The 24720-nt window shown below is 35.2% G+C and overlaps 1 protein-coding gene across 2 annotated transcripts in view; it reads right to left on the bottom strand.

Annotated features, from left to right (window-relative positions):
• The window catches only part of Dpp10 (Dipeptidyl peptidase 10), a 521190-nt gene that overhangs the window by 222790 nt on the left and 273680 nt on the right, over positions 1-24720 (bottom strand). For both annotated transcript variants that reach the window (XM_081743917.1, XM_081743914.1), the window contains exon 2: positions 2800-3013. In XM_081743917.1, the coding sequence (XP_081600043.1) occupies positions 2800-3013 (214 nt within the window). The remainder of the gene's footprint in view (positions 1-2799; positions 3014-24720) is intronic.

Raw genomic sequence — 24720 nt, 5'->3', positions numbered from 1 at the left:
TTAGCTAAGGATAGAAGTCAGTGGAGAGCTTTTGTGAATGCGGCATTGAACCTCCGGATTTCATATACTTAGTTAGTTAGTTAGTATAACCTTATATATAGCACTGTCTAAGTTTCTATATAGTGTTACTGAAGTATTGGCAAGTCGAATTGAGTATTGGTACTGCCGTTGGCTGGTAACAGTTTGTCTCGGAATTTATATTATTATTATTATTATTATTATTATTATTATTATTATTATTATTATTATTATTATTATTATTATTATTATTATTATTATTATTATTATTATTATTATTAAAGACTTCATGCTAAAAATAAAATATAGGTTCTATCATATAAAACCTTGACTTGTACGTCATCTGGATAACATAAAGTCATATTGAGATGCACTCATATGCCTCAATACATAGGTTGAGAAAAGCTAGAGTACAATACTCCACACGAAATATCTTACGAGTCTGTTTCTTAATTCTGTATTTAAGGTAACACAAAGTAGACATTTCTTCTTTCTAAATACATCTTTCGATTATTTACGTTCTTGTTTGTATCTTACGTTCACATTTCATGTCCTCACTAGTAATATTAACCAGTTAACGAAAACTAGTCACCTGTTCTATATTTTCCTTTCTTACTTCTATGTTTGATACAATTTTTAATAACGTGGGGGCGCGGTGGCTCAGTGGTAGAGTGTTCACCTCCGGTGTTTGGGTCCCTGCTTCGATCCCAGCTCGTGCCGTGTGGACTTTGTGGTGGACAAACAAACTTTGTGGTGGTTCTCCCGTTTCCTCCCACTTTCTTCATTCCACCATTTCATTCATTTCTCATCATCACCGTCTCCTTTAGCCTAACCGGCATAATGTGGGACGTAAAACTCTAAGATTTCATTTTCATTTTACCATTTTTAAAATATTACGTTATGATTGAGTATCGTTTTAACAAAACTGAACAAACGCCATGTATAAAATTTTACAGGAGAGCTATTTTTAACTTGTACTCAATATCATTGGTTCAAAAAAATTCAAAAATTTAATACTGGTCAAGTAGCGTACGCAGGAATTTATTTCGGGAGAGTCCAAACACAATATGAGGGTATTTTATATTAAAATTCGGCTGAAAATTAGGCTGAATTTACACAAAAGTCAACATTTCGGGGGGGAGGGGTCCGGGCCCCCAGGACCCACACTCTGCGTACGTCCCTGCTGGTCATCCATGTAGATAGAGATTGATGAAGGAATAATTGAGGTTCATCACTAACGGTCATTATTGAGGAAATATATATATATATATATATATATATATATATATATATATATATATATATATATAACAAAAGCTCAACATCTCCACTTTTTCGTGTATGTTTCTTCTTTATTTTATAAAGCTAGATGTTATCAATATTAATAATTAAATTCAATAAGCTCTTAAGTATATTACATTTTGTAGATAATATTAGAATAAGAAGTTAACAATGTATTAGTAAATTTATGTTTTCCTTTTAACACATAAACAGAAGATTCTACAGTAACAAAAACTGTTTCTCACATTTTAAACCTATTATGAAACTCATAGTCATACATTGATTGATTTTGAGTTTAACGTCTCATTCAGCAACTATTCTATGTGAGACGTGGACCTACTGATTAACGTGGAATCCCAACCACGTGAGCTCTCGCCGGGTATCGAACCCGGGTATCCTACGCCAAATGTGCGTACGCTAACCGCTTAGCCACGAAGTAGCTTGTATGCATACATTGAAGTGACAACTAAAGCAATAGAACATAATACATTGTTGAGTTTTTTGTTGCTGTGTGAAAACAATATAGGAACACACTCCTCTTTAATGTAAAGATTCTTCATAGTACAGAATTTTGTCTTCAGTATCACTATCATTCCCTTGTACAACTTTTGAATATAACTCTTTATTTTTCTCTGAATCATTGTCAAAATAAGACATCAGCTTCTTCATGTAATTAGCTTTATTTTTGCTTATATGATTCACTTATGGAAGTTGAGGGTTTCAAACAGTTATTTATTGAAGCACTTCTCTTTCCAGGTTTAAGTACCTCAATGTCTATGGTGAAGCAAAAGTAAGTATTTTGAAAAAGGTATTATGCCCTGGTCTCAGGTTTTCTTACATAATGCAGTAGTATTAAATTTCACCTTTAGAAATTATGTCCTTAGTTTCAACCATGCTGTATATATATATATAAAAAAAATGGATTAGTTGAGTTTTGTAGAATCTTGAGAACTGGAGATGTCGAGTTCTGTAAAAATTTACTATATTCAGGCGCCTTTTACAACGGCAAATATTCAGTTTCTTCGTATGTTCTCTTAGCCATTGTGTGAGGCTCATATTAAAGTACCAAAATCCGTTAAAAAACGCATTTAAAAAAAAAGTGTTTGTTGAGTTTTGTTAAAATTGTCCTCAATTTATCAACGTATTTTTTAAATTTTATTTCATATTATACGCTTAAATTTACCTTTACATCATATACAGTTCTGTATAACTATGTAACAAATTTAAGAAAGTTTAAGCCAAAAACCGCATGAAAAAGAGAAAGAAATACTGAATCGTTGAAGTTTATATGTTTCCAAGATCCAAATCACATTTTCACTTTCAGTTTCGATAAAAGAAAGAAAAATAGTAAACGGCAAACTTTCGTTTTCCAAAAAAAAAAAAAAAAAAAAAAAAAAAAAAAAAGGATAAAATATTTCATCGTATTTCTTTCACTGAAAGTCCTTGGAATGGAAGCGAAGGAACGGGATCACTATACATATAGATTCTGAGAGCACTTACCCGAGACCCAGCTTCCGTTGAAGCGGAGTGGGAACAACCCTGAGCCCAGAACGTCTTGTAATTCAAATAGTCTCCCTTTGACCCTTGGCCCCTCGTCGGGAGGTGTTAGAAGAACCACTGACGTCACGATGAGTGCAAGAACCACCATGATGACCAGGAGAGCGATAATGATTCCACGCCAGTTACGTTGGTTTGGATTGCTCGACACCAGCTCCTGTGAAGAGGGAGAGAAAAAAATAGAGGGTAAAATTACAAACCACAAATCAATAACATGATCATAAAAAGGAAAGAAGATACATTCGCGAAACAAAAATAACTCGATATACGAGTGTGTTAGGTACTAGAATTTGATAGAATTTTTCTTCGATTCCTCTTCATCTATAGCAGTAATTCGATTTCTTTTGTGATAAGGATAAGATTTTTATATTTATCCACATCTTATGTCTGTATACATGTTCATGTGGCACACACTCCAGTTCAATCTAGTTTACGTTTTCTGGTAAACACACAAACAACCTCGAAACGAAATCTAAACATTATAGCGTCCATAAAAAATTACCATTAAAGTTTTTTTTTTTTTTTTTTGAGTCATAATGTTTGCTTCAAATTCATCTCTGAAAACGAAAATTCTCTTAAACTTGGAAGCTTAAACCAAACAAAGCTGAATAGGGTTGCAGCATAAATGTATTATGGAAGCATGAAAAAAAATGTAGCTGAAGTTACTAATGGATGCTTCCAACGTTGTTTTCTTTTATAACTGGCCTCCTATATTTATATATTTTATATTTAGATGGTATCTTTGTCGGTATACAACAGTCAGCTTCGTCTTAAAGTAACGTATTAAATTATCTTGCAAGCATCATATAAAATATCAGACAACAAATATTTATCTATTAATAGCTAATTATTCAATCATGGATTCACTAGGCCAGGAACTTGCAAAATGCTTAATTCTGACGTTCGGACATAAATGTACTCGTACACTCTACAAAGTAGTCTTTGAATATCAGCATACCGCTAAACAATAATTCGAGATTACGATAATTGTGTGTAATATTAATTTGCATTGCGAGAATTAATTATAGCAAACAGAGGTTAAATACAGGATTTACTTGGCTAAATAAATTCTGCAATATTATAAGTTCTAATTGAAAAACTATCTACAACGATGAGACAAATATCAATGAACAGATCTTGTTGAGTTCCCGGTGAGAAATCATATGGTATATCCGACGTTAAGGTGAAAGTTTACGTCTCATATAGATTCGCTGCTCAAAGGGTCGCTAAAATTCAAATTAAGTTATCAATGAGTTGGGAATGGATGTATTAGTGACTAGATTTTAGTGTAGGTTTCTTTACTATAGAGAGTTGTGTTCACTGGTCTAGTCGGACTGCCATTACTGCTGGTCTAGTGAGCCTTTGGTGTACGTAGTAGAGATGGGGTGAGTCAGTGGGTCAGGGGTCAAGTGGATCAAGTGGATCACAAGGCCGTTGGCCAAGTGGACGTGACCCACTGCAACTCACCGTAACCCGCTGATCCACCGACCCATTCTAGTTCACTACGACCCACCGACCCACTCTCCCCAATGCATTGTAGATAGCATTTTCTCAACACTGATAAATTGGTCTATTTTCACATTGAAGGCTTCCATTTTTCTTCCTTTTTTACCTGAGATAAGTATACATAATCTAAGTGAAAAAAGAACTTCAGGCACTTTTGAATATTGATATTTGTAATTATAATAAGAGCAATAGGATTTACAACTTGGCTTTCGAGACACAACCTCTGCGTTTTTAGAGAAGCTGGCTAGTGGAAAAATATATTTTTTTGAATCAACTCTAATATATGAATTAATAATATAAAAATTATCAATAGGTCAGAGTGGGTCATGGTGGATGATAGATCAGAATGGGTCACGGTAGGTGGTGGGTCAAGTTTTCATTGGCCCACGCCGCCTCTGATAATTAGTCCCGGATTTGATTCCCAGTGGAAGAACCTTTGGAATTTTAAATGTTCTCGATGTTTCTGTGTTATGTTGTGTCCCTGTTGAGTCCTGAACAGTTAAGAAAAACATTTGATCTGATTTTGAGTTTAACGTTCCGTTCAGCAGCGAGGCTACATGAGACGTGGACCTACTGATTAACGTGGAATCCGAACCACATGAGCTCCCGCCGGGAATCGAACCCGGGTCTCCCACGCCAAAGGCGCGTATGCTAACCGCTTAGCCACGGAGGAGCTCAGTTAAGAAAAAGAGTAAAGTAATAGGATTTTTAAAAATAAAACTGACTAGCTTTTTCGCATTCAGTGTAGCAGACCGAGGTTCGACTCCTGATGGGGACTCATGTGCTTCGGATCAAACGTTAAGCTGTAGAAACAAATATCATATAGGTTCGGTGCTAAAAAGGACGCTGAAAAGCAAATAAAAATCCAAATTTTATTGAGCTGAACGAAATTATATAAGAGACTAAATGCTCATAGGCAGTTTTCGCGGAAAATCGAGTAAAACTGTAAAATTTAATAATATTTGCTGTATGACAGCCACGTCACCTATTAAAGTGAAACCGATACCGAAGTACGCCTTCATAAAGCTTTCTATGATGCCATTAATAAAGATGATGACACACAATTTGCTTAATAAGATATAGCCTAAAATTGACTCACTATGAAACATTATTATTATTATTATTATTATTATTATTATTATTATTATTATTATTATTATTATTATTATTATTATTATTATTATTATTATTATTATTATTCAAACTATCATGTTGTAAAGTTCTGTTTGTGCAGTTATCGGTTGAGCATAGATACAGCAATCGTTTTCCCACTATCGGTTTTTATTACAAAATTCACTATAAACAGTATATTACAAACTACCACTATAACGTAAATTCTCTAATATTGGGTTAATAGAGAGGTGACCTAAAGCCTGAGCACCCTAGGACAGAACGTACACAGAACTCGGAAGCAAGCTAAGTGAATTGGATTTTAGGATCCCCAATGCTCCGTGAAAGCAGTGAGGGGGGTTAAGAGTCACAGAGCTTCGAGTAAGCTAGGCAACTGAAGTTAGGATGCCCTACATAGCTCCGAGCAAGCTAACGGGGGGATGAACGGTCACAGACTGATGTCTTTCATTGGAATCCTCTCGGTTATATAGTACTCAAGGTAAGGCGGTGGCGCTGCTGTTGCCTTGTCGTCATGTGACCAATGATGTTGGTGTTGACTCTGTCGTCTGCTGCTATAGTAATCCATAATAACACGCACATTGTTCATGTTTGTAAATAGAAATACATGTTAGGTGTTTGTCAACACAACCATGCAGTAAATTACAATATTCTTTAAAGATATTCATCAATCGATAAATAAAAACGTGCTTAACAAAACAATATATTTAGAGGGTAAATTCTCATGTGTAGCGTTTGAGAAAAAATCGAGAAAAGATTAATTTTATAGCGCTAAAAAGTATATTACTCTTTGTCAACAAATAGTGATTGATAGTTGCTTCTCTTCCGGAATATATTATTTATTTGTGTACCGTACCTAGGTACGTGAAAAGCAATTCACTATTAGACAAATTTTATCTATTGTTGTTTGTTTTCTCCTAATCGTAACACACCTACTCCTAACAGTGACGCCCATACTACTTATGAAACATGGAAGATCAAGAGTAACACTGGCAGCTTTCGATGTAAATGCATTTAGGGTGGTTGAAGGAAATATAGAAGACCCTCCTTCTGATATTGACGTGAGTTATACCTATTGGACCGTAGCTGCGATTGCTCCCATAATCAAAGTTAATGGCATGACAGTTTTCGCTAGATGTTGATTGTTCTGTTGTGGTTTTCTGAACTCTTCCTCTGGTAAGTTGCATTCAAAACAGATCCTGATACAAAGTCTCCAAAAATTTTCGAAGAACCCCAGGAAATTGGGAACACCATTACTGACTTGTTCCAGCATCTCTTCCCGCAACAAATTTTAACATTCAGCATATTTGACATAAAACCCAGTAATCTTATATGTGTATACACTAGCAGAAATGTCCTTCTCCGCGCGGGAAAAATAATGATTATGCACAATACTTGAAAGCAAAGAACTGAATAGAGTAAATAACGAATCGGCAATCGCCGTTGTTATTGTCTATTTCCGGGCCAGCTGACATGCGTAAGATCTTCGGCTTTGCTATTGTCAGAAAATAAAGAACTAATTACAATAAATAAGGACAAGCAACGCCTTCGGCGTTGTCCCAGTCAATTTCCTGACCAGCAGACATGTACCGCTACGTTCTGACTAACCTTGGGCTTAAATGTCATCAGAATTGTCACCAATTAGCTTAGTGACACCAAAAAGTATGGATCAGACACTAAGCTCAAACATTTTGTATATTTTGTGTCATAAACACACACTTTAGCAAAACTTCCCTTAATGTCTATTATTCTGTTTTCTCTTGTATATTATGTAATATCAGTATATGTGAAACGTACAACAAAATTATATTTTTTGTCAAACAAACAAATGAACGTTGTAGTTGTATATATATATACAGAGTGTCCCATAGTTCGCTTCCTGGGTTCATTTCCCACTTCTGTTTTCCTTTCTACTGAAATGCTCAGCATACTTTTGTAGGACTCACGAACACACGGTGAAAAGTTCTTCAGTATTCTTTCACGTATCACTCCATGCTGTATTGTATTAGTACATATATTCAAACAACGTATGCCATTTCCACTATAGGGTGCATCAGTGCACAGGACAATCTACAAATCATATAGACGAATTGTTTGATAACACATTAATACAGGACATAGAACATACTATTGTATGGGTTCAGCAACAAAATGTTATGAAAACGACTCCGTACTACCAACGAAGAGTGCAAGGTTCTATGTATTGATAACAAATTAATCTAACCTTCAATAATTCACTAATGTTTCTGGTATGATTGCAATGGGTTTACTGTAATTATGCAAGCACTCATAGCAACCCCACAATTCTCTTTCATTCTGTTTCCACTATCGACATGTCACAGACGAATTCTCTTTCCATTGCAGTTTGTTTTGGCAGATCTTTATTTGCGAACATAAGCTGGAATCCACTACTTGCTTTTGAGGAATCTCTTGCCCAATTGCTCTAGAGGTTTAATTTTGATATTGTTGGATGCTATCATATAACTTCCTGTGTACAGTTTATAAAAGAGTCCAGACTGACCGACTGGCTGATTAACACCCAGACCAAACCGCTGAAATTTAAAATTTGAAAAGGGAATAGGATTTGTGATATGTAGTCCCGCTAATGATATGTTTGAAAATTCGATGGTAAAGGGGGAAAAGATTAGGCAATTATTACCTTGTAATGTCCATATCTCTGAAGGTTAGAGACGTAAAATTTGTGTATACTTTATGGATTTCTATTTTCAAATAATGAGGTGTGTCAACGTTTTTCATATGTGACTTAGAAGAGATGAAAAGAGGGTAAGAAGGAAAAGGAGTGAGAATTATAATTATTATAATAAGATATCCATATTTCGAAAGCTTTGAAGATTAAAAACATGAAATTCGGTATTTGAACTTTTCATTTGAAATAGTTAGATATGTGTTTCACCGTTTTTCGTGTTTACCGTAGAAGGGAAGAAGAAAGGTGGGGTCATAACTGTTATGATTGTATAGCCATATCTCGAAATTCTTTAAGGTTAGATATGAAATGTATTATTTATGGTAGATGTTTCATTTAAAATAATTACTGGTTGTGTTTCATCGTTTGTTAATGTTTCTCCTATAAGGAAAGTAAAATTGCGAGTAGGAAAACCGTGTAGGATTGTAATTGTTAAAACAGATTGGCATATCTCGAAATCCGTTAAAGTTAGAGATATGAGACTTGGTGTTTAGACTTTTCGTTTAAAATAATTAAAGATATGTTTCACCGTTTTTTATAAAAGGGAAGCTAAAAATGAGAGTTACAATTGTTATAATGGACATATCCCGAAATCTTCCGGTTCTGAGGCATGCGAAGCCGTAAGTCGAGCAAATACGGAATTCTGGGGTCAAAGTCTGTAGATAGCCGAAGGCTAGTGTATGTGTTTGTGTGTGTGTGTGTGTGTGTGAGAGAGAGAGAGAGAGAGAGTGAGTGAATGTGTGCATGATGCGTTCATTCAAGCGACAGACGGAAATACGGAACAACACATACAATTTTGTGATGCAAATGCCAATATTATATAGAGTGCTATATAGTGCCTGAGAAGCCACGCCTTTCAACTCTCAAATTTTGTCTCTTTCACAAATTTTGTTCCTTGACCATGTTGCTACTAAAATATTGAAAACTGTAGTACTAGTCCATAATCACTTTGAGCTATCAAACATTCAGAATTGTGTTCTTAAATACACCTGCAATTGTCCCAATACTACCAATCTTTGAGTTGAGCTCTAGAAAAATAACTTATTATATATAACTTGAGTCAGAACTATAATGCTCGTTATAAAACTTTATATTCTGGGGAGATTTTGGTAGATAAACGCTGTGAGCGTGAGTTTTCTCGAGGTTCTCCCTGAATGTGGGACGTTAAACTGAAACAAAACTCTCTCTCTCTCTATATATATAGGGTGTTTCAAAACAACACCGACGTTTGGGAGCTGATTCCTGACACCAAGATAAGACACAAAGAATAGACCAACAGGGTGCACAAATGCTTCCTTTCGGAGTTATAGGCTGCCGAAAATAAAAAAAAAAGAACTTTAAAGGTTCATAGCTCTAAAACTATGGGACCTACCATACTATTTTATGGGTTCAGCAAAAATTGTTGCGGTACTTCGTCAACAATTTTTATGGAAATAGTTGGTGACTACTTCAAATTACATACTCGTAACCAAACTCACTCTATAAAAACTGTTGTGGAAGTACTTTAGGATTCTGAAACATGCATTTATGGATAGGACACATATAAGTTTTTACGTGAAGTCTTGACTCGACTACCGTAGGTCCCATAGGTTTGGAGCTATGGACCTTCGAAATTCATTTTTTCATGTTTTCCGCAGCTTATAACTCCGAAAGGAAGCCTTTGTGCACCCAGGTTGGTCTATACTTTTTGTCTTATCTTGGTGAGAGGAATCACTTCTCAAATGTCGGCGATGATTTGAAACCTATATATATATATATATATATATATATATATATATATATATATATATATATATATATATATATATATATATATATATATATATATATATATATATATATATATGAGACAAGAAAAAAATTCTCTTGAACTTTCGGCTATCGGACATAGTTTCGGATCTACAAGGTGCCGAAAGCGTGGGAAAATGACTTTCGGACGCCAATAGTTCGGAAACTATCCAACGTAAAGAGGGCGGGTAAAAAATTCACTGAAGAAGTCATACCTGCTGTATTGAATTTTGCATGTTTCTCAATCCTACCATGCACGCGCAAGGGATTCCCCAAAGGAACGTAGGGAGTCCCGGATAATCTGCCAAATGAAAATTGGTCTAAATGGATATGAATTGATAGTGTTTCTACCAGGTAACAATAATTCGTTTGTATTAAGTAGACATCTGGAACAAATACAAAATGGCGGAAATCTTCATGCCCGTTGTGTGTTGTTGCATAATCGCCAGGTACAGATGCTTGCCAACAGTGACGTTCTGAGTATTACGTGTAGAGAATTTGTATTCAAATGCTCTAGAAAGACTTCTGGAATGCTCTAGGAAGACTTCTGGAGACTTCTAGAGCACAACAGATGAAGCAGGGTGATTCACATATGTGGAAACACTTAACAAAAAATGCCCAGAACTACACTCATACTCAGTAAACGTGAGTTCAAACTATCGGAAATGTAAAGATTAGCGTCAAGAGCATGAAAGTCATTGCCGATTCACCAATAATATTCCCTCAATCCGATGCAATATGATGTGCACGGTTGCATACCAATAAGGATGCAACAACTGAGGCCAAGTTGAAATTGAGCAAGGGACTCACAAAGAAACTGGATAAACTAAATGAATGTCACTAGTGGGATCGCATGATCGATATTGAAATGTGACCAATGTGTGTGTTGATACCAACATGTAGCTAATGGACAAATGTCAACACGTCCCACTAGTGCTGGAGGTCCGGACCTCCAATGCTCATGTAGGCTCCATGTATTTTTATGAATATGTATATATTTTTGTTTTATGTGTTGTTATATATATTTTTTATGAATATATACTATTTGACATAATATTTGACATTTTGTCTTAAAAGCCTCATATATGCCTTCTTAGACCCTTGTCTGAAAGCAACATACATCTGAATTTCTTCCCCTCAAAATTATAGAGAAACCGTCGCCCTTTGAATGGAACTCCATTACTTTACTTGAAAACTGTAATAAAATGTGATAGGCCTATCTGGTATGTAGTAAAAGGAGTAGTCGTCTCAAATTGCCAAATTTCAGTTAATCACAGTGTGCGTCTAAACTTACACCCTTTTGAGCAACCCACTAGCAATCGAAATATTCATATATCTACTCTTTTACTTATTTATTTCTTTACTATATGAGTGTTTGTTTGTTTCAGGTTATTTTTGACTTTTTGCTAAGCGTGTTAAACACGAATGGCCATCTCTAAGTTTTAGTGGATCCCTGAGTGATCTCACCTAAAAATAATCCTATCTATGTTACTGATAGTGAATACCAAATACGTAAGCTGAGCCCCATTTTTTTAAAATGAGTTACTGAAAAGCAATGAAGAATATCAAAATTGTAGAAAGTGAGGCAGGTAGTATCTAACAAACGATATTATATGAACGAATACCCGTTTCCAAATCTTTTCTTTTAGAGCGGAAATTTGGGTGCGTAGTTTATAACGTAATAATCATTAGTCACCCCTTTTAGAAAGCTATTTAAACCAATTATTAGTTCTGTGTAATAGCATTTTGTAGACGCTACCTGTCTCACTTTCTATATTTTTGAATATTATTCATTGTCTTTAAGTAATTCAGTAAAATTCGAAAGAATAATCTTAAGTTTAGAGAAGAGCTTTCATATGATGCGTGATTAAGCGTGACATGATGAAGAAATTCTTACAAAGTTTTTCGCAGAGTGCGAGTGTTGTATTATTTGAGAATTGGATTCAAGTGAATATGCGCTGTGAAGTTTCATAATCGTTCATCCCAATGTTCCTTGCTGGCAAATAAGCGGTGGAAAGAAACCAGGACAGTGATAAGGTGTTGAATGATCTTCAGGGTGTGGTAGCAGTTCTAGGAGACAGAAACAATAACCAATCAAAGCAAGGGGCACCCACGAATTACAACACATGCAGCCCGTCGCCTCAGAGACATTGGCGCAATTTCAGTTTGCTGAGAACTTGTATGCTGCTACTCCTACTGGTCCACTAATGCCTCGATGGGAAAGAGTATCCACGAGGTCCTACGTAAGTATCTACCTCACCCCTTATCTCAGACAGGAACGATGCAGGCGTACGCGCCTTTGGCGTGGGAGACCCGAGTTCGATTCCCGCGGGAACTCACGTGATTCGGTTTCAACGTTAATCAGTAGGTCCATGTCTCATGTAGTCCGGCTGCTAAACGGGATGTTAAACTCAAACGCAATTCAAGGAACGATACATTAGGTGCAGAGACCATGCACAATGGAATCAAGATCAGTGGGCAGTTGTACTGTTCAGCTATGAATCTCGACTTGGTCTGCACAGCAACTCTTGATATATGTAGCGGGCCGCGGTGGCTCAGTGGTAGAGCGTTCACCTCTGGTGCTTGGGGTCCCGGGTTCGATCCCAGCCCCCGCCAAGTGAACTTTGTGGTGGACAAACACCGTGTGCGTGGGTTTTCTCGGGGTTCTCCCGTTTCCTCCCACTTTCTTTATTCCACCATTTCATTCATTACTCATGATCACCGTCTCCTTTAGCCTAACCGGCATAACCGTGGGATGTAAAACTCAAAGATTTCATTTCATTTCATTTCTTGATATATGTAAATGTGGAGGGAAGCTGGGACTAGTTATTATAGCTCTAACATCCGAGAAACAAGCCATTATCAAGGATTATAATCTGTACACTTCTGTATCTGTACACACCAGACGTATCGAGGTAAAATCATTGATTCAACTTAAAATCTTCTTGTGAGCCCGTTGGATCACAATTCCAGTACATGGATAATAACGCCAAAAATCATCATGGTGGATGAGGTTTTAGATATCAAGGATATTTGATGGTACCGTTATCTGCATGTTCGTTGGATCTCAACTTAATTGAGAATGTGGGGGGGGGGGTAACTTGGAAAGTATTGCAACTTATCAACCCTGTCCCGAAACTCTTCTTCAGAAAAGCTCTGCTAGAAGAGTGAAATGCTTTACTCTAGGAAGCATTTCTAGAGTAAACATCTGCACAAACAGTATAGAGAAGTGTTGTGTGGCATGCATTGAAGTTCAAAAGAACCACCATCTCTATTAGTGAATCACCAGGATAATTAATCCAATTCACCTTTTTGCTTTCGGCTGTACCATAGGCATCAATATCCGCTTTAGTTCATATCATGTCTTTCATTTGTGTTTCATATATCCAATTCTGTTCTTCATATTCCTGGAATGTCATTCCGAGCTTACAGCTGTTAGCATCCTCGATTTTCGTTCATTCATCGTATTCGAGTATGTGCGTATATAAGTATTTATCTTATGGATACATGCATATGATGCTTGGCAAGCACATAAACTGTTCGTAAATGCTGCTTTTTACATCATTATCGATTAGTCAACATTTTCAGTAGTATTTCCTAGTCCAAAATAAATAGTTTGTGTTATGAATGTATCAAGCGCTTTTGAAGAGAACACACAATTAATTTCCTATCCTTGGCAAAGATAATATTGTTTTATTTTAATTCATGGAACTTTTGAGCTAAAAAAAAAATATAATGGTTTACGTAATACTATTTCAAAATATTTGTCTTCTTTCTTTTTTGTCTAATTGGTCTTAAAAGAAGATTCAGTTATCTTGTTCGTCCGTTGTTGTGCTTCCAAGAAAGAGGGAGAAACTTTATCCATTTCCCTTTAAGCAAGTCCTACGGGAAAAATGCAGACGAAAAAGACTTTTGTGACTTCTCTCATGGATCGAGTAGGAATTCCCTGAAGTTAGATTTTACCGAAGTGGTAGAAAAGTTAGTGCTGTACAAATATAAGCAGTCGGTCCTCTAGCCGAATTGGAAAACAAAATGTTCTACCTCCAGAGACACAAGGAAACGAAAGGGGGAGGAAAACGGGATATTTGTGCTGAAGAGATGATTGGGTTTGCTACTTGCAACAGCTTTTTCTACCGTAGATCGAAGTATTGAATTTTCAAATTGTTGAGTATTATTATATTAATACTTCTAACAAAGTGAAAATTTTTACTGCAATACCTGTCACTGGCACAAAAAATTCCTAAGTACTGTACATTCTAAAATATTTTCTTTGTAAATGCCTTCTGATTGAATTCATAGAATAATAGAACTTTTCCTGTACTAAAACCTAAAACCATATTCAAGATGGAGAAAGATACTGGCACATGATTTTGTTTCTGGACGTTTGCACATGATTGGTCATACCAACCCTACAAAAAGTAGTTGAACAAGATTCCCTGGTGTTTCAATAGATGAGAAGCAATCAATAAATAACGTGGTAGGGAATATTACACGGAAACTATGATATTTTGAATCATGAAGGCGAGCCAGAAATATAGTTGCTGGTGTTACGAAAACGATACTGGCGCGTTTCACGTGCTAGATAGCGTTACGTGTCTGACAAGGACTGAGAAATGGTGATAAGCTAGGAGCGGCCGTATCCAGTCATTTCGTGTTTGAAAGCGAGTCATAATGGAGTCATCAAAAGAGAAGCAGTAGGGTGTGTGTGCTTTGTAACAGTGAAAGGTTTAGGAGGGGTGTGCAATCCATCGTCGAATGGAAAGGATTCTGAGGAAGTACTGTGTGTCACTACCAAGAGTTTAGGAGTGGAACCATTCGCGAAGGCCGTATGTCACTCAGGGATGACAAGCGGAGTGGAGCAAACACAACAAAGCAATTTCAATTGAGAAGTCCTGCATCCCTCCTATAGTCCAGATTTCTCCCCATATGACTTTTAGATCTTCAGTTCCCTCAGAAAAAAAGCACTACAGGGACAACTGTTTCAAACGACCGATAAGAAAGATGTCAAGAAGTGCATGCGCAATTGGTTCCAACATCAGCTTCACAAGCATAGCATTGAGGTGAGGTGATTTTGAGTTTTACGTCCCGTTCAGCAGCGAGGCTATATGAGACGTGGACCTACTGATTAATGTGGAATCCGAACCACATGAGCTCCCGCCGGGAATCGAACCCGGGTCTCCCACGCCAAAGGCGCGTACGCTAACCGCTTAGCCACGAATGAGCTCTAATCATAGCATTGTACAACTAGTTCACAGTGGGATGAATGCTTCAACCATTTTGGAACAATTCTTTTGAGATAGTTGTAAACCATTCTATACAATATCCTCTGCTTCGTTATTTATTGATGGCTCCTCGTGTATAATGATAAAGGAAGATATTACTTGACAAACTTCGACAGTTTCCATTCAACAACAAGAATCTAGTATAACTAAATAAGTACATCTCACTTCGCTCAGAAAACATAATTCTGAGTTGAATACTTTCTGCTTATATGAAATTACAAAATTCAAATAACAGACAAGAAATTACGTGAAATTACGTAATTCTGAGTTGAATTCTTTCTGCTTACATGAAATTACAAAATTCAAATCTCAGAATATCCTCTTCTTAGGATCCTTTTATCTCTAACTGACGATTTCTGTGGTAAGATAGAAAGCGTCAATGGAAATATTAGTAGCAAGAAAGAAGAAAAAGAGTCATAGAAATGTGTTGAAATGTACAGAAAGAATTACTGTGTTTTTATAAAAAGTTTTGAGTACGAATAAATACATTATTAGAGGAATATCTAAATAAACGCGTATTAGTATTTCATAGTGTGCTTTGCACCTAAACTATCTAGATTAATAATAATTTCTTTACGTATTTTTTCAATACACTCAGCTTATAAAACTTGTTTCTTGATACTAATAGTTAATATTCATAGTGAGACAAGTAGTGAAAAATAGATTCACAAAATTGAAGAGCATGGATTCTTCTAAAATAATAGGGAAACTTCCACACGCTTTTTGGTGATTTCTTTTTAAATATATATTGTGAAAAACTTGAAATTACTAAGTTAACCCTTCAACAAATAAGCGATTTTCTGTGGTCTTGCATGTTTCATCATTTTCTCCTATTGACCAGATTTCAACGTAACAGTAAGTGCAGACCAACTTTGATCGTTTCAATGAATGAAATTCATTTGATGGCGCGTGTAAACTTCTGCAGTATACTCTTTAAATGCGAGAGAAATGATTCTGATTTTTTTTTTTTGAAGCAACTGATAACTAGTGTCAAGTGGATTATTTACAACGATGTTGTGCGCAAACGGTCTTAGTACCTATGTGATGATTGTACCCTTAAACAACATCGAAAGTAAATATTTACTAGATGAAGATTACGCCCAGAGTGGAGGAACATTTAAACGTGTCATGTTTCTTGAGTTTCTACTACGGAACGAGACAACCAATTCGAAGACGTAGTTTAGGACACGGTGGCTCAGTGGTAGAGCGCTTACCTCTGGTGCGTGGGGTCCCTGGTTCTATCCCAGGTCAAACAAGATGGATAGCATCGTGCTTGTGGATTTTCTCGGGGTACTCCCGTTGGCTCGTATTTTCTCATTCCACCAATTTTTCCATTATCACTTACTTGCTTTAATTATCATTTCCCTTAGCCTAACGGTCATAATCGTGGGACGTTAAACTGAAAGATTTCATATCATTTCATTTTTTTTCGAATACATAGCAGTCGACAATTATACATCTTAAATGAATCCATCATCCAGGGAGGTCCATAGCTCATTCATTGTAGAGAAGTTGTGATTTATCAAGAGAATACGAAACCACGAACAAGTTTAATCACCCATCAAACATAATTGTAACTTACCTGAGATCGTTGTAACACACCCAGCATACTTGTCTGATTTTGCGCCCTAAAACTTCTACTTATTTCACTCTCTTCAAAACTCTCTACATGGCATAACGTTCAATTCAGATGAGTCATAAATCAGCACCTTATTAAGCTTTTCGCCAATCAAGAAGATACTTTCTACGAACAAGAGATCATGAAGCTCACTGAAAGTTAGGAAAAGGATATCAAACAAAACTGACAAGATATATTATTGATTGACCTTTCTTTATGTAAATAAATGATCCTTGAAAAACAAGAAAAATTAGTTATGAATTTTCCGTCAACCCAGTACAAATATCTATTTTGTTCCGGATGAATCCTGTTTGAACCGAATAATACTGTTTTCTTATTCGCAAAGATTTTTAATATTATTTTTCCAACGAAAATGTTTATGCACAAATTTCTGCTTTCTTCTTACAGTGTATATTAATTCCATATATATATATATATATATATATATATATATATATATATATATATATATATATATATATATATATATATATATATATATGAGTTCGTCTAGTAATACGTGGAATCAATTACATTCAATTTCTGAACAGTTCTTTTTTCTTTCCCCTGTGGTCTTCATGTTATTTCATCCGAAGCGCAATTTTCTCTTTTCTCCTTTCAGAAAGGGATCGAATTCTTGAGGTATTAATCAGCTATATCTCTTCCTTTGAGAGCACCGAAGATCTTATCTTTCCTAGAAGCTTATAAAAGCCTTCTTCTTCACCACTTGAAACTACCACCCATCTCAAAATATTCCTCCAAGAGGCTGTATTGATTACTGTATACTCAAAAGGGTATTTTTTTTTAATGTTTATTATTGGTAACGTTGAATGCAACTAACTGAAGGTAAGTAGTTTGAAACGAGAGAAAACACATTTAAATGTTCGAATAATGAATGGTGTAAGAAGTTTCAGTAAAATAACTGTCATCTGATAATTATTTTAATATAAATTATATTTTAAATTATATTAAATTATAGTTTAAGAACGATATGAATATTATATACGAGTGCATTTGACAATGCTAATTTTATTGTTTCAGTGACAATAAATTAAACTTAATTATAATAAAAATAAGTTCAATAAAAAATGAAATGAAATCTTTCAGTCTTACATCCCACACTTATGCAGGCAAGGGTAGAGGAGACGGTGATGATGAGAAATGAGTGGAATGAATAAAGTAGGAGAAAACGGGAGAATCCCAAGAAAACACACGCACACGGTGTTTGTCCACCACAAAGTTCAGTTTGCGCGAGCGGGGTGGAACCTGAGACCGCATGCATCACAGTTGAACGCTCTACCACTAAGACACCGCGTCAATAAAATATTGCAAAGAGATAGTACGGCTAAAATATGATATTCAAAGAAGACATAATAAACTGTGTTTATTTATTTATTTGTGAACTCGAACACAATAGATATAAGCCTAATTATAGTGTTGGTGTATTACAAAATTAATTTACAATAGTTTTATTAAACATATTATACATCATATTATAGATGTCAATTTCTTTGTGTTCGCTACATATTCTATTATAAGAAGAGAAGATTCTCGAAATTGGTGACTCCAATAATATGTTGGTCCTTGCTTTTTACAATAGAACAGACCACCAGAGTTGTCAACACGAGTTTTGAGTATCGGGACATGAAACTTCACTATCAATACCAGATCCATACATTTGAACTCATTTTGTATTTTTTATGGAGAAAAATAAGATCTACCACGTTTTGCGTTTGTTCCAGTATAGGGATATAAAAGTTGTATATTAGTGAAAGATACTTTTTGTAAGATGGGTAGGTTCCAGTTCTCTTGTATCCTAAGTATTTGATGAATTTAGATTCGACTTTTTTCCAGTTGGCATCTGTATTGCTGTTGCGATGGATTTCAGAACAGAGCAGCATATTCCAGTTTTGATCGAACATAGAAGTAATACATATTTGTTAATATGGTAATATTGTTAAATTCTTTTCTAGTTCTAATTGAGAACCCTAACACCTTAAGAGATTCGTTAACTATGTTCACGACATGGTTATTAAATGTCAGTTTTGTATCAAAAGTAAGTCCAAAATCATTTGACTGAATTTAATCTATTTAATATGATCTGGTTCAATGAATAGTTAAATTCTATTTTTGTTTTTGTTTCTAGTAAATAATAAAATGTTACATTTATTTATATTTACACTAAGTTTATTAAGAGAACACCAGTTAGCAATATTTCCAAAGTCATGTTATAAATTGAGATAGTTACGCATAATCTTTATTGTAGCTTATATTTTGAGGTTATCCGCAAAGAACAATTTGTCACTTAATGATATGTGATCACAGAGATCGTTAATGTATGAAGGGGGCACGGTGGCTCAGTGGTGGAGCGCTCACCTCTAGTGCATGAGGTCAGAAAGATCGTTAATGATCGTTAATAAAAGGTACAATAGCGGGCCTAGGTTGGATCCCTGTGGAATTCCAGAGTATGCAATATATTCAGTTGAGTTAAACTCTTTATGCATAAAATTTTGCTTACGATTACTTGAATATGATGAGAAGAACTGCTAATGACGTGAATGGTTAGTGTTGTTCTCTATTACTTTGTTCGAAAAACTTGTCCTTGGATTTGCTCAAATAAATATATCCTCAACTTTAAGAAATATTTCAAACAGCTTTCGTAAACGCCTTTCAATTTTCGTGAAACATGGTGTGTGTTTGTTTGAGTCTTAAGAATTACGATTATTGTTTGAATTGATATTGATCATAAAAAGACAGTACATCTCTTCTCGGATTGAACTAAATAAAAAAAAAAAAAGTATTCTGCTCATTATCTAATTTACAAACTAGCACCATTTAAGAAGGATCCATTATGATAGAAAAAAAAAAGTTCCACCTTGCTGTTTCCTAAAATTATTCCTTCTATGAAATTACCTGTTTCTTTAAACAAAAGGAGTAACACAAAACTCATTCTTGTCTTTTTGATCAATTTTCTTAAATGTTGTGCTCCTCCTTTTGTTCAATTTCCAAGGCCAAATTTTCAACGACAGTATATTCTTGTAAATTGGTTACCAATAAAATTGATTAGTGCTTCTTCTGCATTTAATGTCATTATCAAAATTAGGTCATCGAATCATTAAAATGCATCCATCTTTTTCTCCCTAAAGACAATTGCCATCTTCTCTGCATAACAAACCAAAGGTACAATAGACAACAGAGTAGAGACCAAGTTTATAAAATTAACAAGATAATTTTTACTGGACTGTTACTAATTATATACTGATTCTATACCTATACAGAAAATTAGAACCTCAATAACTTTTATATATATATATATATAAATTAACTGTAGTTGGAGATTTTAGTTTCCAATATTTAGTGCAGCCAACTACTTACTTAGACGTTTATGTGGCCTCTTATGTTATTTCACTTTAAAAAAATTGTTTATATGCTATTCGAATAGACTTGTGATTCACAAAGTGTGTTCTCGGGCTCAATGCAAGAGGTTCGCGATATACCCTGTAAGTATACTATGATCTTTTAAATAACACGAACGATTCTTTACAATACTCCACAATTTAGTGAATGTTATTTGTCGTCGCACTTCTTTGTTTAGTTTAATATATTTTGTTTGGTACTTGTTTTTATATAACTTAACATGGAGTTGATTTTATTTTTATCCTAAATTTATAATCACCAATCATTAACACTTTCCAATTTGAATTTTTGTGTTTTGCGTTCTATGCAATACTAAGGTTCTAAATGACGGGCATACATATTGCTCGTTGAATTTGGTAGTTGCATAGATATCATGCAAGATCACGCTTTACAATATATCCCTTCTTCACTGCACTATTTACCTTCCAAGCCAGTGAATTACAGAATCAAGCAATTGATGCTGAATTAACAGTATCGCGTCACTGGACTCAGGATACACATTTTTAAATCGAGTTGAATTGAGTTGATTTCAAGTTTAACGTCCCGTTCAGCAGCGAGGCTATATGAGACGTGGACCTACTGATTAACGTGAAATCCGAATCACATGAGCTTCCACCAAGAATCGAACCCGAGTCTCATTTTTTAATCAAGGGGGCACGGTGGCTCAGCAGTAGAGCGGTTATCTCTGGTGCGTTGGGTTTCTAATTCGATCCCCGGTTAAGTAAGTTTGTGGTGGACAACATCGTGGCTATGGGTTTTCTCGCAGAACTCCCACTTCCTCCCATATTCTCATTCCACCAATTCATCCATCATCACTCTCTTGCCTTAATCATCCGTCTCCCTTAGCCTAACGGACATGGTCATAACAAGTTAAACTGAAAGAGTTCATTTAAAAAAATGTTTAATAGATATAGACCAAGGATATTTTTTCTCAACTTCCAATCTAGCATAATACCAAAAAAAAAAAGTGCGATTATCAAAATGGTTTTATTTTCAAAAATCAATTTACTTTTCAACACAATCACCGTGAAGATTAAGGCATATGCCATGCCGTTTTTTAAACGGTGTTTTTGTATTTGTTTGGTGGTGTAGTTCTTCGCACGTATCATCAGAAGTAATGCAATACATATATATATATATATATATATATATATATATATATATATATATATATATATATATATCACGGCCAACATTGTTTATGTTAAATGTTGATTATTTAAGGTGACTCTTAAATTCTATGAATGCAAACTTCTATTATTTGAAATTAATTCAAAATGTTAAAAAGAAATCACTGAGTCATTTATTTCTGAGATTTTGCAAGAACACATACATTGCAGTGTTTACTACTTTAGTAATAATCAACTCACAACTCATCTATGATTATGTGACCACCTTATCGTTTATCATACTTTTATATCTATCGTACAGTAAATCAGTAAATTCACCAATCAATTAGTATAGACCAAAAGTATAGACCAACCTGGGTGCTCCACAAACGCTTCCTTTCGGAGTTATAGGCTGCTAAAAACTTAAAAAAAAAGTGAACTTTAAAGATCCATAACTCCAAAATTATGGGACCTATCATAGTCGGGTCAAGACTTCACTAAAGAACTAGTACGTGCACTATCCAAAAATACATGTTTCAGAATCCCAAGGTACTCACGCAACAATTTTTATATAGGGAGTTTGACTACGGGCATATAATTTGAAGTACTCATCAACTACTTCTATAAAAATTGTTGTAGAAGTACCGCAGGATTCTGAAAGTTGGATATTTGGAAAGGGCACATACCAGTTCCTAAGTGGAGTCTTGATCCGACTCCGGAAGGTCACATATTATTGGAGCTATTGACCCTTAAAGTTCATTTGTTTCATGTTTTCGGCAGTTTATAACTCCGAAAGGAAGCATTTGTGCACCACCCAGGTTGGTCTATACTTTTTGTCTTATTCTGATGTCAGGAATCACTTCCAAAATAATGTCGGTGTTGTTTTGAAACACCCTGTAATTTCTTTTGGATCGATTTCTAAACTAAACAAAGTGATAATTTTAATAAAAATAATAAAAACATCGATAGAATATTAAATGATTTTGCAGGCGTACTATTTGTACATTGTCAATGCTTATTTTATTCAATTTCTCCTACATCGTCTCCTCCCCTCTTTTGATTGGCGTATTTCTCAGTGTAATTTCTCATAACGTAAAAGCATGCTCTTACACAACACATCATGCACTTAGAAACTACTGACCTATTCGGTTTAATCTTTAAAAGCTAGCATCATCCTCGCTGATCCATCAAATGTGTCCTCAATTTAGAAACCGCTTGCTTCTAGCTGAGTTGAGTTGATTTTGAGTTTAACGTCCCTTTCAGCAGCGAGGCTATATGAGACGGAACCTACTGATTAACATGGAATCCGAACCACACGAGCTGCCACCGGGATTCGAACTCGGGTCTCCCACGCCAAACGTGCATACACTAAAAGGTTAGCCACGAATTAGCTCCGCTTGCTGCTAGCGTTATAGCTTTATGTGAGAGCCAATTACACACACAATACCCTTAGAAAAAAAAAACTCCTACTTGTCATTGAAGCGAGTTTCTATAATTCGATGCAACATGCATTTTTGTCTGTCTTTGTACACCATTACAACTTTTCGCAATATAATCGGACTTTTAATATTATTCCTGGCATTTAATTTCTTTATACTTTGTAAATGGTGCTTTTGCATGGGGTTGATATTATTCACAAACAAGGGAATAAAACTACGATCAATTCCTACTTGGACTCGTATGAGGACGCAACAATCAATAACAATATAACAATATTTCACTGAAAATAAACTCAATTTTCTTTAAATATGACTTGTATATACATTTTCTTCAATGCTTTCCAATTATTCTCAGTATTTTAAGATGAAATTGCTCATGGATTAAAGCCGTGATTTTACCCTATCTTTAAATATACGCTCCGTGATAAACTTCGTCAAAATTTTTTTTTACCGATTTTGGTGAAACATTGAGTGTGTTGTTGATACCAATCACGAGAGGGGAGTGAATTCACTTCTACTTCAGAGAAAAATGTTTTAACAATGATTTTGATTGACACGCCACATATATTTTCATGAAATATGGCGTGTAATGTCTTTGTGGTTTTTTTCCTTTTTTTTTGTTTTTTTGTTTTGTTTTTTGTTTTTTGTTTTTTTTTGTTTTGCTTGGAGAATAAGAGGAATCACTCTGTCCGTCCAACTATTGTTGTGTTTTCTTATTCTCAAAATTCTTCCATTTGCTTGAAATTTTAAAACTACAGCGAGCTCGTAAATATATTAGCATCGTACTGATCTCAAAATCATGCTCACAAGTAGAAGCAACTCCTTGATAAGAAGTCCACGCTGTAAAACGCAATCGCAATATGCTTATTCCACAAAGAATAATAATTGTACGTATATAACAAAGGGAAGACATGGAAAGAGACACCTGTATCCCATAATGCACTCCCACGCATGACGCAACCCCACGAACTCTTAATACCGATATATTGAGAAATAATAATAATAATAATAATAATAAAAAAAAAAGAGTACAGAGTGCATTGTTAATGTATCACGTGTGAGAGCTTTCCGTTGTGGAGATGTCAGCGGTCAGCTTTCACTGCCACCACGCTCTCTCATACAGTATCTGTGCTTCCATGCATGATTGCATTTCCACACACACGGAACCCACAACCGCTGAGAATAATCAATGCGTTGAAATGTGTTGTGGCAAAAGGGGGGAAGCTTGTAGGTGTACTGCACAATCAGCGTTGTAGTTAAATGCGTCTACAGCCTTTGTGCAGGTTGGTTTTATGATAAAACTAGCAGCGTTCACCCCGCTTCGCTGCGGTCACCCCGGAACGCAATAAACTTTGTTACTTAGATAATTTTTACTTTTTCGCTTTCAAATTGCAGTAAATGTTAAAATTATAGCGCCTGTCATTTATGTTAACCCGCCGAGTCACATGGTCATGCGGGTTGCATATAAATACGTTTATTTTTACCTATGATGAACTAATAACAAAGGATTTGTACGTATGGACACTTGAATGGTCAATTATCTCAAGACACTGGTAATTAAAAATTAAAGTGATATGATAAAAACCATCTAGGATCCAAATCCTAATAACCCCCCAAAAATGAAAGAAATTGGTTCAGCCGTATTAGCGTGATGAGTTCACAAAGGATTTGTGCGTTCTCTTTTATATATATAGATTTTCAAATGTTGCCTTGTTAGCAAAACTGGTTGTTGATTCTAGTATAGTAGCCTATATTTCTAAATAAAAGTAAAGTTATTCAAAGTTGCTTCTTCGAACTAATTATGGCAATGCACTAATGATAAATGTGCATGGTTGTAATAAAAAAAAATGTAATGTATTAGTTGCAAGCAGTA

This window comes from Thermobia domestica, chromosome 2 (genome assembly GCF_964235325.1).
Source record: "Thermobia domestica chromosome 2, izTheDome1.hap1.1, whole genome shotgun sequence".
Lineage (NCBI taxonomy): Eukaryota > Metazoa > Arthropoda > Insecta > Zygentoma > Lepismatidae > Thermobia > Thermobia domestica.
Note: the sequence above shows the minus strand (reverse complement) of the source record. Positions and strands in the feature narration are given on the sequence as shown.